At 46.1% G+C, this 20,317-nt stretch overlaps 1 protein-coding gene across 2 annotated transcripts in view; it reads right to left on the bottom strand.

Annotated features, from left to right (window-relative positions):
* usp33 (ubiquitin specific peptidase 33) overlaps positions 1-17,769 on the bottom strand; it is an 85,273-nt gene extending 67,504 nt beyond the window's left edge. The window contains exons 1-4 of one of the 2 annotated variants that reach the window (XM_078408162.1): positions 17,663-17,769; positions 4,776-4,896; positions 2,235-2,288; positions 2,051-2,113 (exon numbers count right to left, since the gene is read on the bottom strand). In XM_078408162.1, the coding sequence (XP_078264288.1) occupies positions 2,051-2,113; positions 2,235-2,288; positions 4,776-4,853 (195 nt within the window). In that variant the 5' untranslated portion in view covers positions 4,854-4,896; positions 17,663-17,769. The remainder of the gene's footprint in view (positions 1-2,050; positions 2,114-2,234; positions 2,289-4,775; positions 4,897-17,662) is intronic. The other variant, XM_078408163.1, reaches the window with a different exon arrangement.
* Between the last annotated feature and the right edge of the window lie 2,548 nt (positions 17,770-20,317).

Here is a 20,317-nt window from a genome sequence, read left to right as displayed (position 1 = left end):
GGTCGATCCTGACCACGGATGCTGTCTGTATGGATGTTTATACGTTCTCCCTGCGACCGTGTGGGATTTCTCCAGGTGCTCTGGTTTCCTCCCACACTCCAAAAACGTACAGGTTTGCAGGCTAATTGACTTGGCAAAATTGTAAATTGTCCCTCGTGTGTGTAGGATAGCGTTAGTGCGCGGGGATCGCTGGTTGGCGCACACTCGGTCGGCTGAAGGGCATGTTTCCGCGCTGTATCTCTAAACTATACCAAACTAAAAAAACATTTAAAACAATAATTATAACTTCCCAGTGGGTGGCCTAAGAGACTGCCATCTTCTTGCTTTACGTGCCCCGAAACAGAACCATGGCTCCCCAATACTAACGTACTGAAGGGAATACATCTGTCCAGAAGTTTATCAGGGGGGTAGTTTCATATGCAAAGCTCTAGGGCAGGGTAGTGTGGTGCTGCAGGGAAGAATAGCGCAGTGCTTAATTTACTAGATAAGCATCAGAGCTCAGGACAACAGGCTATGTAACGAGTTAGAATCCTCCCAGAGTAACTAGGGAATTTAATTTAACTAAATCAATCTGGAATTTATAAAAATACAGCTAATTATATTAATGTGACCGTAAAACTACAGATTGTTGCCAAAAAAACTCAAGTGGTTCACGAATGTCCTTCAGTGAAGGATGTCTGCCATCCTTACCCTCTCAAGCCTAGCACGACCTTGAGATCCATGGTTGATAGTTGACTCTTAACTGCTTGCTTCACTCAATGGCAATTAGAGATAGGCAATAAATGCCAGTGAAATGTTGTTGACTGGCCCATTCCAGACTGCAAGAGTAGATGAGGGAGGGTGTGGGAGTCGCTGCAGCCAACGCCAAGTGCTCTGTGGGGAGGATCACAGTCTAGGGTCCTTCCGCTGCTGGAAATTGAGGGGCAGAGTCCAGTGGTGACACCCCTCAAATGAAAAAAAGGTTTATCACCCCAGTGGGCCACAAGAGTGGCAAGGCGCTTGGTTCAAGGATAGTTGCAAATACAACTGAAGATGACACTAATGAACGTATCGAGGCTGAGAATGTCTGGACTTTTTGCACTGTTTTTGTTTTTAATCTATTTTTTTATTCTGAAGTTTATTTTGGGGGGAAAAATAAATAAATGCCAGTGGAATCCATATCCCATGAACAAAAATAGTAAATAAACTATAATCAGTTGAGTAGGTCATTAAGCTTCAGAGTCACAAGACTTGCCTTGTCAGTGACTGACACAGATGGATAACTATGGCTACTAAAGAACTTAACATCCCTCAGGAAGGTACCAATGCTCAGGACAAAACATCAAATGGGCTGCACTTTAAAAGGTGCCTACCATCTACTTGCTATCAGGCTTATACAACATATCAAGTAACTATTGTGATAAAATTACATTATAGATAAGGGGAGCTAGATGTTTTGATTAACAGCATCAAGACATTAAAAATATCCAATATGCACAGGCTATCCACTTGCCTCAATCACAAACCTGACGGTATAATCAGCCTGAAACATTAACGCTCCTCTCTCTTGCCTGACCCGCTGTGTTTCTCCGACATTTTTTGCCTGTATTCTATCTTTCTACGCTGCAAGTTTTCATGATTCTATAAACACATCACAGAATACAACATGAAGTACAATATTTTCTAGAAATTTAAGAACTCCCTTTTGCGCTGCAAAACTACATTTTATATCTCATAACTTTATCAGTGCCTTTCATGAATTGATTCTTATGCATTTTGGTTTACTGCCTTCCTGTATGGGATCCAAAATTGTCAGGGCACTATTTGAAGAACAGTAAAGTTCTTGCTGGTGTCTTAGACAATATTTATTCCTCATCAATATTTTGTAAGAGACATAATCAGAACATTTATCACACTGCTCCCAAAAGGTTTTTGTCACCAAACCCTGTGTGACACTTGATATATTCCAACAGCGACATCATTGGTCATAACATACTTTAATCACAATTTATTGATATGAAAAGTCTTTGCCTGAATAGTCATTAATTATTAACGCTAGGTCCATAGCTACCTGGGAATGGAGAGTGCTGTGGTCCGAATGGGATTCTCCACATCCAACATAGGAACAGCCATTCTGTTTGCAAGGGATAGAAGCCAAGAGGTCACGGCACGAAGAGTCTTTAAAGCAACAAATCACAAAGCACAAAAAATCTTTAATGCAACAAATCACGACCATAGACCGTGCATCACTTTACCTCCAAACATGCCCAGAGGTTTGGACCACCAACTTTACAATCTTGACAAGTGCCCTACACAAAATTAAAAAAAATAGTTAATACTTTTCAGAAAAAGAGGGAAGTAAATCCTAATTCTGTGAGCTAAACATTGATTTGAGTTTCCATTTACAGTAATGTTGTAAGTCATGTGCAGTGCTTTTTGATATGTTACAGAAACTCTAAATAGTTAAAAACTTGGTTTTCACATTTTTCGAATTTTTAATATTATAATAAATTACTACAGTCAAAACAAAATTGTTAAATTAGGTGGTCAGGCCCTTAAACAATTTAAGCAGCTCACAGGATAACACTTCAATAGCAAGGAATCTTATGCATACAGGCTCCTTTTTATCTACAAAAAAAACCCATTGTTATGGGCATTTTCAAGCAGCTCCTGACATTTTACTTATTTGTTCGCTTATGCTACCACATTTTACCCTTGGCCTCAATGGTGGGGGTGTCATTTTATTTCCACTTCACAACCATCTCAGAGTTCTGAAAAAATAAAATGGTGACAAGGGAGGATTGCGATGGGGAAAATGCAGTGATCACTGAACAATAACTTCCTGATTCAAATTATCCCTTACTATTCTTGTGTGACAAGTCTTCATATGTTCATAAATTATATGAGCAGAATTAAGCCATTTGGCTTAATGGCTACTCCTCATATCATATCATATCATATATATATTCAAGTCTATTCAAGTCTACTCCTCCATTCAAGTCTACTCCTCCATTCAATCATGGCTGATATATCTCTCCCTCCATTCTCTTGCCTTCTCCCCATAACCCCTGACACTCTTGCTAATCAAAAATCTATTTATCTCTGCCTTAAAAATATCAATTAATGGCCTCCACAGCCTTCTGTGGCAATGAATTCCACAGATTCACCATCCTCTGACCAAAGAAATTCCTCCTCATCTCCTTCCAAAAGGAACGTCCTTTAATTTTGAGGCTCTGACCTCTGGTCCTCGACTCTCCCAAATTCGTTTTATTCAGACCTTTCACTATTCGGTAAGTTTCAATGAGGTCCCGTGTCGTTTCCCCCCCCCCCCCCCCCCCCCCCCCCCCTCATCCTTCTAAACTGCACCCGTACTAATCAAGTCTTAGTTTATAACTTTGCTTATCTAAGAGACTAGGGTACATCTCATTATGTTGCTCCAAGCAACCATGCCAAAGACTGCCACGATGCCAGTTTTAGAGTTTGATTACCATACAAACATCCCGTGCTATAAATAAATTATTACCTCCTAGATTTCCTCCCCTGCAGCAAAGGGCTCATATATTGAAAAACACTGACTTGCGTCAACTGTATCTCAATTTATAGTCTTTGTCTCAAACTCCCACCCACCGAGTTGAGCATAACATCCAAAGTATAATTTTACGTTACCTCGCCTTTTACATGAAATTCCAAACCAGAGCCTTGCTTACTTACCCTTCAGCCAAATTTACTAGATGACATTGTTGAAATAAATCTCAAGAGTTGTAAAATGTCCCAGCCGACTTTCAGGTTTTGTCTGGCAGTTCTAATAAGCGATTATTTGGTTGCAACCATTGCTGTTTATGGAAATTCACTGTGCAATTCACTTTGGCCACTGTGTTTCCAACATTACCAAAGGCACCACATTTCAAATCTGCTTCATTACTGTGAAGCATTTTGGAATGTGAAAGATTCCCATACAAATGCAAGTCATTCCTTGGTTTTAATGTCAACAGCAGTGTCTGGAACAAAATCCATTGGAATTCCCCCACCTAGTCCACCAGAAGCACATACAGCCAGATACAAGAACTATCTGTTTTTATTAGATTTTTGCTTATTGAAAATAAATTCAGGAAGCTGTACTGATTTTTTTTTTAAACATTAAAAACATCATCTGGGCGCTATCTTGCTGTTGATACTCAGAAATGTTCCTACAAGTTGCTAAGGTGATAACATTGTGCACATTACCCACTAAAATTTATCAGTGAACTTGAATGACGGAATTATATTAAGTGAATAGAAGTCGAATAGTGAAAGGCCTGGATAGAGTGGATGTGGAGAGGATGTTTCCATTGCTGGGAGAGTCTAGGGCCAGGGGCCATAGCCTCAGAATAAAACAAACATACCTTTAGAAAGGAGATGAGGAGGAATTTCTCGAGTCAGAGGGTGGTGAATCTGCAGAATTCATTGCTATAGACGGCTGTGGAGGCCAAGCCAATGGATATTTTTAAGATGGTGATTGACAAATACTTGATTAGTACGGGTGTCGGGCGATATGGGGCGAAGGCAGGAGAATGGGGTTGAGAGGGATAGATCAGCGGGGTAGACTTGATGGGCCAAATGGCCCAATTCTGCTCCTTGAACTTATGAATAGCGCATCCAAATGATAAATTGGAAAAGGAGTGAAGCTGATTGTGTGACACCACGTGGCCCCACATCTTCATGAGGAGCAAGCGTCAATCGCAGTGGAAAACTACAGTTAACAACAAAGCGAGAACTTGCTGTTTAACAGGAAATTAATAATGAAGGGAGCTACTTACATGAGACTTCTCAATCAGTTCGTCTTTCGTCACTTCGCCCACAGATTCCAAGTGAATGCAATCGCTGAGATGCGACATCTTCACGGCAATACCTTCCTGCCGCTTTGGGATGCAGCACTACCTACACAACAGTGAGAACAGCTGTAGCTAAGGGGGCTGTGTTATTTTGAGAAGGATGCACCTACCAGCTGCAAACAATAGCAACAGTTCAAACGAAACAGCTGAAGTAATTGCACATTATTTACAGTACACGGCCCTAGCAGTGAAATACTAAGGTACATCTAGTTATGACAACTCTTTCTTCAAAACACTGTGCCAATGACTGGCATGATGCCCTACCTTCCAGAGTTTCAATTTTTTTCAAATATGTTCACAAATATTCCTACCGTCTGTATTTTACCCAGAGTTGGGGAATCAAGAACCAGATTACATAGGTTTAAGATGAGGTGGGAAAGATTTAATAGGAAGCTGAGGGGCATTTTTTTTTAACACAAAGGGTGGTGGGTGTCTGAAATGAGCTGCCGGAGGAGGTAGTTGAGGCAGGTACTACAACAATATTTAAGAAACATTTTGACAGGTACATGGATAGAATAGGTTTAGAGGGAGGTGGGCCAAACGCAGGCAGGTGGGACTGGTACAGATGGGGCTTGTTGGTCGGTGTTGGCAAGTTGGGCCAAATGCCCTGTGTCCACACTGTATGACTATTTCTAGAGTATTGTGGATTTTGCACTAATTTAGTCAATTAAAGACTGCTTATTTATTTTTTAAGGAGGCATGCTAAACCAAAGCAAAAGCCTACAGATGCAGGAACATAAATTTGGTGGAGCAACTCGGCAGATCAGGCAGCATTTGTGGAGGAAAACGCATAACGTTTTGGGTCGGGACCTTTCTTCAGACTGATGACAGCAAAATGCATGCTATAATTTCAACATGCAGTTTTAGCTGATGTGCATTCATTTTTCTAATACTCCGTTTCAATTTTGCATTTGTACGTCAGCATTAGAATGAAGCATAAACCAGGGAATTTTGAAGCTGTAGCGAAAACTCATTTCAATCATCATACATCACCCCCATATAATAAAATATTATCTAATTCAACAATTGGATCCTAAATTGGCGATAGGAGGTAGAGGTGAGTCAAGGGATGTTTTTGTGACAGTAAGCCTGTGATCACAGTGTGCTGTGATCAGTGATAGGATTCTTACTTTTTGTGACGTGTTCATGACCCAGATGTGAATGTGGGAAATATAATTAGCAGATTCTTACAAGACATGAAAATTGGTGGTGCTAGTGATAGCAGGGCAAGCTGTTTTTGGCTGAAAAACAATATTTATTGATTGCTAAAATGCCCAGAAAAATGGCAGGGGAAATTTAATGCAGGAAAATGCAAGCTGGTGCACTTTGGAAGGACTAATAAGGTTTGGCTGTTCAGAATAAGTTCTAAGACCGAAGGAAATATGGAACAATGACACTTGTATACATCTCCAATGATCCATGAAGGCAGTGGCACAGAGCTGGTTAACAAAGTACACAGAATACTTACAGCCTGTACCCTGGATAATGAAGGCAAGAACAGGGAACCTATGCAACAACCACACAAAACATTAGCTAGGGGTAGCAGACTTTAGGAAAAAACTGGAGAGACTGGTTGAAATCTGGAATAAACTGATTGCTTGTGACAGGTACTAACAACATGCAAGTCTATAGATGAGCACTTATAACGCATGACATTGAAGAAGACAGGCAAAATAATATCCGCAACCAAATCCTTAATCTGAGATGAAAGCAACAGAAAGTTGTAGAAACTGGGAACTACAGATGCTGGTTAATACCTCAGCAGATCAGGCAGCATCTCTGGAGAACATGGATAGGTGATGTTTCGGGTCGAGACCCTTCTACAACATTCAAAGTTGTAATGTTATACCAGTAAACTTGCATTACAAGCAGCAGCATGGCATATAAAGAGTTTCTTTGCTTCCAAAATGATCTTGTGAAAGCTAATACTTCTGGAACACTGTGGTCTTGCAATCCTTTTCAAACCGATTTGTTCCCATTAACCTTGCATATAAAAATGCACAAATGGTACAAAACCAATTTGAAAAGAAAGCACTCAAAGTGTTTGAATAGCTTAGTGGGTCACACAGCATCACTGGAGACTGCCTGATCTGCCTAGTTACTCCAGCACATTGTGGTTTTTCTTTTGTAAACCACCACCTGCAGTTCCTAATTTCTTCAAAATAAAACTGAAATTCTTATGTTATAAATTAAAAACCCAAGAATAAAGTGTTGCTGTAAAGTTGTTACAGTTTCCACCTTCTTGGAGAGCTATTCCTTGAACAATACAAACAGATTAACTTTGTATCAGTCTGAAGAAGGATCTCAACCCGAAACGTCACCCATTCCTTCTCTCCGGAGATGCTGCCTGTCCCACTGAGTTACTCCAGCTTTTTGTGTCTACCTTGTGCTTAACTTGTCGGGTCTCAATTTTCCAGTCTTAAGGATCTAACATTGTGCAGTTAGAGTTAGGACCTGTAACATATTTGATGCTTAACACTGATACAAATGCGATAATGCATTCCTTTCTTTCATCTGTAAAGTAAGACTCTTATACTAGCTCCTAAAATCCCTTACACACTGTGACCATGGCCCTGTAGTAACCAGACTTCAGATGTAGTACAGGTCCACCACGGATTTTCCAGCAACCTGTGGTCTGGCACCTCCTTTAACCTCGACAGAATTTCAACATTGCACTTGAAATCATGGAAGTATTTCCAGATCTGTTCCCATAGCCTACTTCCGCATCTGATCGCCTGGTCTGCGGCCCTGCCCTGCGGCTGGGGCTCTGAAACTCCGGCATGGCCAGAGCCGGCAGATCCGTTCCCCTAGCCGACTTCAGAGGCCAACTTTACATCCGGTACCATTCAACTCCTCTCGGACGACATGACGGATATTCCATGAAGGCTCTGGAAACAAAGGTGCCGGAAAATCGGTGTGGTACATTTGATGCCTAACATTGATACAGTAAATTAAAATGTATTTCTTCCTTTCATTGGTAAAATAGACTCTTTTTTAGTTCTTAAAATCCCCTAAGCACTGTGGCCATTTTAGTAATGATTCTAATCAGTGAACAAGGTCAAAAAGGAGATTAGAAGTAAACTGAAGTGTCAATGAGACAAACAGCTCTTTCCAGTTATTGATAATGTGCTAATTGAATAGATGCTAGCGGAACAGGGCCGTGATAAATCTATAGCGATGGCACTGCAATTAATTGTTAAGCCACCGTGCAATGCTATGGGGAATTGTGCAGCTTTCTCTTAAGGCTGTGCTACTGAGCCAGAGAGACCACAGGGTGCTTCCTGATCTTTGCTGAAACATTCCCAGAGTTTACATGGACAAGTTTTCCCAATCGGGAATTCTATTGAGCAATCTTCAACCATTTACCACAACCGGCCGGTTCCCTGCCCTAACTCTCCCTCTGGTGAATAGGTGAAGTTGAAGAGATGCACGTACCCATGGAACCACATTTCATCGTGACGCAGTGCAGTTACATGTACCTTCAATGTAATCCAATGTGGGAGGAAAATTAACAATGTCCTGACTGACAATCACCAGAAACTGCATTCACATCTGGTTAATAACAGCATTCCCAATGCTCGGTCCCACTTTCAATTTCACTCCTTCTTCCCAGTCGTACAGCATGCAAACGGGCCCTTCGGCCCAACTTCCCCACACCCACCAACATGTTACATCTATACTAGTCCCACTTGCCTGCATTTGGGCCATATCCCTCTAAACCTATCCATGTACCTATCTAATTGCTTCTTAAACGTTGCGACTCAACTACCTCCTCCGGCAGCTGTTTCCATACACCCACCATCCTTAATATGAAAATATTACCCTTCAGATTCCCATAAAATCTTTTCCCCTTCGCCTTAAACCTATGCCCTCTGGTTCTCGATGGTCTCACTCTGGGCAATAATCTCTGTGCTTCTACCTGATCTATTCCTCTCATGATTTTATACACCTCTATAAGATCAGGCTTCACAAGCTGTTAAAGTTCTATTTCGCATATTCCAAATCCTTCCTTTAGCTTTTAGCCGTATAAAGGATATTGGGGGGGGGTATCCTGTAACCATACCTAACACCACCATCCAACGCAATTACTTTGTTACGCGAATCACAGTCATTCAAGAGGAAAGCTCGCACACATATTCTCAAGGGCAACTAAGGGGATGCCTTGTCAGTAACATTAACAAACAATTAATATCGCCTCGGAAGGGACAACGCACATCAACCTCTGCTGTGATTTTCACCTCTTCACCCTGGTTTTTCACAACGAGGGGAGCTCAGAATTGAATGAATATTCCAGTGCATTGAAGACACAGCGTTGCATCCAATCCACACTTCAAGCTGCCAATAACGACAGCAACACTGACGTCTATAGATCAGCAGTGCCGAAGATTAGATTTCAAGACTGCTGGAAGCAAACTCCAAGTTTCAGATAATTGCTGTAAAGCTAAGCTTGCATCATTTAGAACACTGGGCAAAACTGTAATCGGAAAGTGGAATTGGGAATACAAGAATACCCAAATGCAATAATAGATCAGGATTTATTTAATGCATCTTCTACCATCCTGTCGGTTGTAAGAAGCAACATAAAAATTGCTGAATGCTGCAATTATAAAATCTGATAATTAATCAATCACAGATCCAAAGCAAGGCAAGGGAAACCCCAGCAGTGAAGAGTTCAGGGAACCAAAGATTTAAATGGCTCAATTTTTCAGGCCCTCGGGCATTTATTGCTAATCCTTAACGGCCCTTGAGGTGACAAGCCACGACCTTAAACGGCTGCAGTCCTTCTGCTGAAAGCCCTCACATAATGTTGTGGGGTGGGGAGTTCCCAGCGCATTTAAGCATAAAACAAATTGCTGGCCAGGCAGCATCTGTGGAGGAAAATTGGACAGCCAACGTGCTTTGGGTTGGAACCCTTCTTCAGATTGCCTTGCCCATGCCGATCAACATGTCCCATCTACACTAGCCCCGACTGCCTGTGTTTAGCCCATATCCCTCTAAACCTATCCTATCCATGTTTCTGTCTAAATATTCCGTAAACTTTGCGATAGCACCTGCCTCAACTACCTCCTCCAATAGCTTATTCACAAAATGCTGGAGTAACTGAGCAGGTCAGGCAGCATCTCAGGAGAGAAGGAATGGGCGACGTTTCGGGTCGAGACTGCGCTTCCTCCAATAGCTTGTTCCATACACCCACCACCCTTTGTGTGGAAAAATTACCCCTCAGGTTCCTCTTAAATCTTCTCACCTTAGACTGCTTTTGCAATGGTGGGATGTCATAAGTCCAAAATGGGTTGTTTATTCAGAACTTTGGTCTGAACACAAATGGAAATTGCTTCTGCCTAGACTTTAGCAATCAGATATTCTACCATCGTCGAGGATGGGATGTCGAAGATTGTCGAGCTTCCCACTCTTTAGTTGCTTCAATGTGTATAACTACATGTGACTTCTGTATGACACTTCTGCCTGATCAGTTGCTGAAAGATTGTTTACCCGTCCACTGCAAGTTGTTTTTCCAGTTTAGTTTGTAATGTGGTGCAGCTTTGTCAGATTGGCACCACCTTTATAGGTACATGATTTGCACTGCTCCTTGGCAGCAATGGTGAAGAGTTAGAGACAGTCTACCACAAAAAGATGCAAATCCCAACTTACTCCTCCGAAGTTCATTGATGAATCAGGAGTCTTCACTACAATCTGTTTTTCATTTAAATTGCACAGTTGCATAGTGGGATTTCAAGATTCAAGATTCAAGATAGCTTTATTTGTCATCCAATATTGGACGAAATTCAGTCACCCACAGTCCAACAATAAAAGCATTAAATAGGCATTAAAATTACACAACCCCAAAAATACACAAAAAAAGAAACATCCATCAAAGAAACATCCATCACAGTGAGTCTCCTCCAGTCCTCTCCTCACTGTGATGGAAGGCCACAATGTCTTTCCCTTCTCCTGCTGTCTTCTCCCGCGGTCAGGTTGTTGTGGTTGCAGGCCGCGCCGGACGGTCCGCAGCGGGCCAAGCCCAAGGCGAGTCGCAGCCGCTCCCGCAGCCTCCGAAGACGGCCGGCTCCGCCGATGATAAGTCCGATCCGGGGCGGACGAACACGCTGCCGCTGTTGCTGTTGCTGCACGTCGGGGCGGTCGTGGCTCCCGACATTGAAGCCCCCGCCCAGCAGAGAAATATCCCGCGGCATATTTTAGGCCGCGCCGGACGGTGAAATGTCCGCGCCCCAAGCCCCGCGATCCGGGGCGGGCGAACACGCTGCCGCTGCCGGAGCTCCCGATGTCGGCATCCACGCGGCCCGAGCCTAAGGCGAGTCGCAGCCGCTCCCGCAGCCTCCGAAGACGACCGGCTCCGCTGATGGTAAGTCCGGTCCGCGGGCTCTGCGAACCAGAGCCCTGGAGGCCGCCAGCTCCAGGAGTTGGGCCGATGGTAGGCCGCAGCAGGAACGGAGACAACACCCAGAAAACAAAGGTCGGGTCTCCGTTCGGAAGGGACACATATTTACAATTTTACAGTTCCCCCCCTCCCCCCTACATACACACATAGTACACAAACACAAAAACACGACATCACAACTACAATTAAGACAAAAAACAACAAAAACACAAAGACAAATGGACCGTAGGTAAGCCGCAGCTGCTATGGTAGCGCCGCCATTTTGAGATTTGCATTCAGGATTACCAGGTTGGTAATTTACCACCACACCATAACCCACGGTTCAAATTACTCAACTGTTTTGCCTGTTTCAGAGAAAGCAATAATTTGCAAATGCATTAAATTTGCATGTTCTTCCTGTGACTGTGACCGGGTTTCTTCTGGATGCTGTGGTTTCCTCCTACATCCCAAAGATGTGCAGGTTTGTGGGTTAATTGGCTTCTGTAAATTGCCCTAATGTGTAGCGAGTGGATTTGTAAATGGCTTCAACAGAATTTGTGTGAACAGTGGATTGATGGACGGCATGGATTCAATGGGCCAAAGTACTTATTTCCATGCTGTATTTCTAAACTAAACTGAACATTTACCATCTTCCCTACCGAAATATTAACATATTTGTATAGTTTAAAATTTATGACTATCTAACCATTCGATTGTTACTGTCCTTTAGACTTTTGAGATACATCGCGGAAACAGGCCTTTCGGCCCACCGAGTTCGCGCTGACCAGCAATCACCCTGTTACACTAGCACTATCCTACACACTAGGAATAATTTGCAATTTTACAAATGCCAATTAACTGACAAACCTGTACATCTTTAGAGTGTGGGAGGAAACCGGGCCACAGTTTAAGAATAAGGGGTAGGCCATTTAGAACGGAGATGAGGAAAAACTTTTTCAGTCAGAGAGTTGTGAATCTGTGGAATTCTCTGCCTCAGAAGGCAGTGGAGGCCAATTCTCTGAATGCATTCAAGAGAGAGCTAGATAGAGCTCTTAAGGATAGCGGAGTCAGGGGGTATGGGGAGAAGGCAGGAACGGGGTACTGATTGAGAATGATCAGCCATGATCACATTGAATGGCGGTGCTGGCTCGAAGGGCCGAATGGCCTCCTCCTGTACCTATTGTCTATTGTCACCCGGAGAAAACCCACACAGTCACAGGGAGAATGTACAAACTCTGTACGGACAGCACCAGAGGTCAGGATTGAACCCGAGACCCTGGCGCTGCAAGGCAGCAACTCTACCGCTGTGCCAATGTGTCGACCTCTTCCAGACAAGTGGCTTGTCAACATTACCCAACCCCAATTAAAAATTCCAAACACATCATTAACAATTCAGTCCTCTCTTTACCAGGGAGAACATGCTACATTTAATTCAATGGTTCTGTTTCCTATCCAAGAATTTTCACAAAGAGCGAATGAGACAAACCAAAGGCTTAGCTGTGAGAAAGAGACCATTTAAGCCAAGCTACAGGGTTTCAAAAGCACATATTCCAGCAAAGGAGTGCGGCAGAGATGCAATAGTAGGATAGCTAGGGAGGGAAGAGGAGTAGTGAACATAAGAAACAGCGCACTCGACTCTCTTAACATGTACACTGTAAATGGCTTGATTGAAATTATGTATTGTCTTCCGCTGACTGGATAGCACGCAACAAAAGTTTTTCACTGTATCTCAGTACCTCAACACCTGTCATCTCGTCACCCTTTCTCCCGTCATGCAGCGACCCTCTGTGGCTCCGGTTTCAACATACTAGGAGCATGGAGAACCAGCTGGGAACAGACATCGCCACCCCCTCAATTCACTGTCACACCGAACACCACAGCCCCACCTGGCTCGGACATGCCCCCGCAAAGATTGGGTCGCCCTGAACCGGCTCCGCACAGGGGTCGGCCGGTTCAACGCCAACATGCATCGTTGTGGGGTGCGTTCATCAGCAACCTGCGTGTGTGGAGCAGACCAGCAAAAAGCGCAGCATGTCATGTTCGACTGCGCTGTCCTCCGTCCCCCTGGTGGAGGGGTAGACCTCACGGCGCTCGACAACAGCACATTGCACTGGCTACAGCGCCTGGAGGGCGTTACGTAACTTCTGCTGCCTCAAACGCAAGAAGAAGTACATGTGACAATAAACGAAACTGTAAACTACTCCGCTATACAATACGATCATGCCCGCGTAATTTGCCTTCTGCATCACTCTCCTACTACTTCCCTCAATCCCTTGTTTCTCAAATATCCGTCAATCTGTCGTGAATTTATTCACTGACCCCCACCCCCACTGCTCACTGGAGAATTCCAAAGATCCACCATCCCCAGAGAATAAATACATCCTCATTTCCATTCAAAGTTGACAACTCCTTATTGCAAAACTATGGTCCCTAGCTCTGGGTCCCAAGGGAAGCATCCTCTCGGCAACCATTCAGTTAATTCCTCTCAGGATCCAACATGCTTCTGTGCTATGTTCTATGTTAGAGGTACATCACCAGAGACATAGATAAGATAGTCACAAAGTGCTAGAATAACTTGGCGGGACAGGCAGCAACTCTGGAAAGAAGGAATGGGTTCCTCACTACCCATAGATAAGGTAGACAGTCAGAATCTTTCTCCAATGGTGGAAATATGAAAGACTGGCTTTAAGGTGAGAGAGGCACCATTTAGAGGTTTGTTTTTACACTAAGGGCGGAGAGTGGCTGGAGCGCACTGCCAGGGGTACTGGAGGAGGCAGATATTATAGTTGTGTTAAAGAGACTTTTGGATCGGCGCATGGATATGCAGGAAATGGAGGGATATGGATCACATAGAATCAGAGCAGATTGATTTAACTCAACATCATTTTCGGCACGGACATTGTGGGCCAAAGGGCCTGTATCTGTGTTGTACTGTTTCAAAATCACCTGTCATTATTTTAAGACTCCAATAAGAAAGGCCTCTTTATACCTCAAAAGAGTACACCTTGTCTGAAGTATGCCCAACGTCAACACATCTTTCCTTACAAGAGTATACATTGGAGTATTTCAGGTGTAGTCTTGTTATAATTGCAATATATCTTCCATATTTTATGCTCTATGCCTATTGCAATCAAAGGCCAATGCCCCATCAGTCTTTCTAATTACTTGCTAACTATGTGTCTCCTGTGGGGCCTTCAGATCCTTTTGCATCGTTTATTTTGGAGGTGCAGTATGGAAACAGGCCCTTCCCCCCACGCCGACTATCGACACCTGTTCACACCAGTTCTACGTTATCCCACTTTCTCATCCACACTCTACACACTAGGGGCAATTTTACAGAGGCCAATTAATCTACAAACCCGCACGTCTTTGGGATGTGGGAGGCAACTGGAGCACCCGGGGTAAACCCACACAGTCACAGGGAGAACGAGCAAACGCCACACAGACAGCACCTGAGATCAGCATCAAATCTGGGTCTCTGGCGCTGAGGCAGCAGCTCAACTGTGCCACATTTGCATTACAACATTTAGTGGTTTAAATTTTCTTTTTCATTGTTTTATCCTCAATAGGCAACCCAACACACTTCCCCATCTTATACTTCATCTTTTAATTTCTCATCCACTCAAATTATGTGGCTGCACACCTCCTGCACACCCTGTTCTGTCTCAGTTCAGTTCAGGTTAGTTTATCATCACGTGTACCGAAGTACAGCGAAAAGCTTTTATTGCGTGCTATCCAGTCAGCAGAAAGGCAATACATGATTACAATCGAGCCATTTACAGTTTACAGATACATGATAAGGGAATAACGTTTAGTGCAAGGTAAAGCCAGCAAAGTCCGATCAAGGATATTCTGAGGGTCACCAAAGAGGTAGATAGTAGTTCAGCACTGCTCTCTGGCTGCGGTTGGATGATTCCTAACCCACCAATCTTCATATCGTCAGTAATTATGGGCACAGTATACTCAACCCCTTCATAGTTAACAATATAGATTGCAAATAGTTGAGGCCATAGCACCAATCTCTGTGGCACCTCACCATTTACTGATTGCCAACCTAGAAATGATCCATTTAACCAGACTCCATTTTCTGATGGTTAGACATTCCCTAATCAACGCCAATATAATTGATGACTCAAACATTGTCTGTCCTGCTAGGTTTACTGTTCGTATCCGGTCGTTATCACTTCCTCCACAGCCAACAATGGACCATTGTGGGCACTTTGGCCATCGGTGCCAGTTTTGATCCATACCGTTTCATGCCTTTAATTTCCCTCGCCCCTGACTCTCAGTCTGAAGAAGGGTCTCAACCTGAAACGTCATCTATTCCTTCTTTCCAGAGACACTGCCTAACCCAGTGAGTTACTCCAGCATTTTGTGTCTATCTCCCTCCACAGATGCCGCCTGACCTGCCGAGAACGTGCAGTTGTTTGCTTTTTACACAATATATAATCTACAGAAGGGTCTCGATCCCAAACATCACCCATTCCTTCTCTCCAGAGATGCTGCCTGTGCCGCTGAGTTACTCCAGCTTTTTGTGTCTATCTTCGTTTTAAGCCAGCATCTGCAGTTCCTTCTTACACATGTAATCTCCAGCCCAGTGAGGAGTAATGTGGGAAAATTAAGAGGATAAAGCAGGTGGTGACATATGGAATAAGAAACGTTGGGGAAGGATAACCCATTCAGTCTACAAAATTGCTCCATGCAATAATGGCATTTAAGAGTCTTTGAGGCAGACATGGATATGCAGGAATGGAGGCATATGTATCATGCAGAGATTAGTTTAACTCTGCATCATGTTCACCACACACATTGTGGACTGAAGGGCCATTTCCTGTGCTGTACGATTCTGTGTTCTAGTCAAAAAAGAGATCTTGGTTGATTTCCAACCTCAAAACCATTTCCCAGCTCCATACCCATAACCTTAATGGCACAAAATCTATTGATCTGTTTTGAATGTAATCAAAACCTGAGCATTCATGATTCTGAGGGGCACAAAATTGCCAAGGGTGTAGGAGTGAGGGTGGGGATGGAGCAAGTGGAAGAGGTGATGGGGGCTGGGGAAGAGGTGGATGTCGAGGGGGGTTAGACAGGGAGGAATGGAGGGGATGGGGAGGGCGGAACAGAGGGGAATAGTTGAGAGGGAGGGGAGGGAGGAATGGTGGGGGAGGGGGTATCATAGAGTGACACAAGTGTGGAAGCCGGCCTTTCAGCCCAACTTGCCCACATCGACTAACGTGTCCCAGCTACACTCGTCCCACCTGCCCACGTTTGGCCCATATCTGGGGGAGGGTATAGGATCTGGGGGGGGGGTATAGGATCAGGGGGAGGTATAGGATCTGGGGGAGGGTATAAGATCTGGGGGAGGGTATAAGATCTGGGGGAGGGTATAGGATCCGGGGGAGGGTATAGGATCCGGGAGAGGGTATAGGATCTGGGGGTATAGGATATGGGGGGGAGGGGAAAGGATCTGGGAGGTGTAGGATCTGCGGGGGTATATGATGATCTGGGGGTATAGGATCTGGGGGTGTATGGGATCTGGGGGGGAGGGAGGCGAGAGATGTGTGGAATGCAGTGACGGGGAGAGGGTGGATGGGGCAGTGGGGGTGGGGAAGAAGCTCTGGAGTAGAGTGTGTGGGAGGGTAAGTGGGAGAGGTGACAGGGTGGAGGTGCATGGGGTAGTGTGGAAGGAGATCTGGTGCGGAAAGAGGGAGGAGGAGGAGGGTGTGGAGGGGATGAGGGTGTGGAGGGGATGAGGGTGTGGAGGGGATGGGGGTGTGGAGGAGGATGGGGGTGTGGAGGAGGGTGGGGGGGTGGTGTGGAGGAGGGGGGTGTGTGGAGGGGATGGGGGGTGTGGAGGGTGTGCGGGGAGTGGAGGGGATGGGGAGTGGAGGGGATGGGGGGTGTGGAGGAGGGTGGGAAGTGGAGGGGATGGGAGTGTGGAGGAGGATGGGGGGGTGTGGAGGAGGATGGGGGGGTGTGGAGGAGGATGGGGGGGTGTGGAGGGTGTGGGGGGTGTGGAGGGTGTGGGGGGAGTGGAGGGGATGGGGAGTGGAGGGGATGGGGGTGTGGAGGTGGGTGGGAAGTGGAGGGGATGGGAGTGTGGAGGAGGATGGGGGGGGTGTGGAGGGAGTGGAGGGGATGGGGTGTGGAGGGAGTGGAGGGGATGGGGAGTGGAGGGGATGGGGGAGTGGAGGGGATGGGGGTGTGGAGGAGGATGGGGGTGTGGAGGAGGATGGGGGTGTGGAGGACGATGGGGGGGTGTGAAGGAGGGTGGGGGGCCGGGGCTGAGGGGGGGAATGGGGGCCGCTCTCCCTCCCTCAGCGGGCCGCCCTTCCACGGTATGGCGGCCTTATCGCAACCCTCAGTTCTCCTTCCTCCGGCCCACAGTAATTCAGCGTGTCTCTTCTCCGCCGGGGCCGCCAACACACTCACTCACCCGGGCCCCGCTCGACGACCCGCCGCCACCGCCGCTCACTCTCCTCAATCCAGCGCCAACCGTCACCCGGCCCCGCCGCCGTCGCCGCCGTCGCCGCCCGTCACTCACTCACCAGGAGACCCGCCCTCCGCGGCGACGCCACACACTCGGAGTCCCGCCCCCTCGCGGGGACGTCATGCACCCGGAGCCCCGCCCCGCGGCGACATCACTGACTCGTACCCCCGCTGACTGGGTGCCGACACGCACAACAAGCACCGCCCCATTGGGTGACGTAACGCACAACCAGCCCCGCCCCCACTGGGTGACGTCGCGCACCAGGAGCCCCGCCCGGCGTAAACGTCACTCACCCGCAACCTCGCTCCGGCGTCGACGTCACTCACCCGGAGCCTCGCCCCCCCCGCGGCGACATCACTCACACGGAGCCCCGCCCACTGGGTACCGCCTCGCACCACGAGCCCCGCCCCACTTCGTGACGTCACGTACCCGGAGCCCTGCCCTTCTCCTCGTCCCGCCCCCTCCCCTTTCCCTTCCATCACAGTGGCCCCGCCCCCTCCGGCACCGCCTGTCAGTCACGGGCCGCCCCGCCTCTCCCTGTCCCCTGCCACTGGCACTGCAGATGCTGGTTTACACCAGAGATATAGACACAAAAAGCCAGACAGGCAGCATCTCTGGAGAGAAGGGGAATTTCGGGTCGAGAGCCTCCTTCAGACAGAGAGAGAGTCAGGGGAGAGGGTTACGAGAGAGATATCGTTGGAGATGCAGAGAGATATAGTTCACGAGTTCTTGGAGTAGAATTAGGCCGTTCGGCCCATCGAGTCCACTCCCCCATATCGGCATCATGACCGATCTCTGCCTCCTACTCCCTGTTTCCAAGAGAGTTAGATTTGGCTCTGAGGGCTAAAGGAATCAAGGGATTTATTCACAAAATGCTGGAGTAACACAGCAGGTCAGGCAGCATCTCAGGAGAGAAGGAATGGGCGACGTTTCGTATGTTACTTCTTTGTAAATCCCATTCTCCTGCTTTCTCCCCATAACCCTTGACACCCGTTCTAATCAAGAATTTGTATCTCTGCCTTAAAAATATCCACTGACTTGGCCTCCACGGCCCTCTGTGGCAATGAGTTCCACAGATTAACTACCCTCTGACTAAAGACGCTCCTCCTCACCTCCGTTCTAAAAGAGCGCCTGAAGTCTGAAGACTGAAGAAGGGTCTCGACCCAAAACGTCATCCATTCCGCCTCTCCAGAGATGTTACCTGACCGCTGAGTTACTCCAGCATTTTGAGGCTATTTTCGATTTAAACCAGCATCTGCAGTTCCTTCCTACAACAGTTCAGGACTGCTCTCTCGTTGTGGTAGGATGATTCAGTTGCCTGATAACAGCTGGGAAGAAACTGTCCCTGAATCTGGAGGTGTGCGTTTTCACATTACTATATTTTTTGCCTGATGGGAGAGGAGAGAAGAGGGAGCTGCCAGGGTGCGACTCGTCCTTGATTATGCTGCTGGCCTTGCCGAGGCAGCGTGAGGTGTAAATGGAGTCAATGGAAGGCAGGTTGGTTTGTGTAGGAAGGAACTGCAGATGCTGGTTTTAACCACTAATCTGAAGAATGGTCTCGACCTGAAACGTCACCCATTTCTTCTCTCCAGAGATGCTGCCTGTCCCATTGAGTTACTCCAGCATTTTGTGTCTATCTTCCGTTGGTTTGTGTGATGGTCTGGGCTGCATCCACAAGGAACTGCAGGAGGGAACTGCAGATGCTGGTTTAGATTTAGATTTAGATTGTCCTTTTGCATACCTTTCATTCATTTGTTCTTTGTATCTATTCATACCTCCAGTTTCCCTCTCCCCTCAATGCTCTTGATCGCTAGAGGAAAGTATGTAGACAAAATGTGTAGGAAGGAACAGCAGATGCTGGTATACACTGAAGATAGACACAGAGTGCTGGAGTAACTCAGCGGGACAGGCAGCATCTCTGGAGAAAAGCAACAGGCGACATTTCAGGTCGGGACCCATCTTCAATCTGATGAAGGTTTACTTTTGTCTGTGCAGGAAGGAACTGCAGATGCTGGTTTAAACCGAAGATTGGCACATAAAGCTGGAGTAACCCAGCGGGACAGGCAGTATCTCTGGAGAGAAGGAATGGGTGACGTTTCAGGTCGAGACCCTTCTTCAGCCTATTGATTATATTACCTATTGATAATATATTATGTCTATTAATATTATTTTCTATTGTGTACTGTGCTTGGTTCAACCTGGTGTGCTGCTGTTGCAAGTAAGAACTTCATTGTTCTGTTTTGGGACATATGATAATAAAACACTCTTGACTCATGAGGCAGGCGGTAGAGTTGCTGCCTTACTGCGCCGGACACCCAGGTTCAATCCTGACTACGGGATGATCTTATTGAGGTGTATAAAATCACGAGAGGAAGAAGGGTCTCGATCCGAAACGTCACCCATTTCTTCTCTCCAGAGATGTTGCCTGTCCTGCTGAGCATTTTGTGTCTCCCACAGGAATACATCGGGTAGATGCACAGAGTAGGTGAATCGAGGACCAGAGGACATAGGTTTAAGGTGAAGGGAAAAAGATTTAATAGGTATCTAAGGGGTAACTTTGCTTCAGCCTTTTGGTATGTGTGTGTGTGTGTGTGTATGTAC

This window comes from Rhinoraja longicauda, chromosome 11 (assembly GCF_053455715.1).
Source record: "Rhinoraja longicauda isolate Sanriku21f chromosome 11, sRhiLon1.1, whole genome shotgun sequence".
NCBI classification, from domain to species: Eukaryota; Metazoa; Chordata; class Chondrichthyes; order Rajiformes; family Arhynchobatidae; genus Rhinoraja; species Rhinoraja longicauda.
This window is presented reverse-complemented; position numbering and strand designations above follow the sequence as displayed.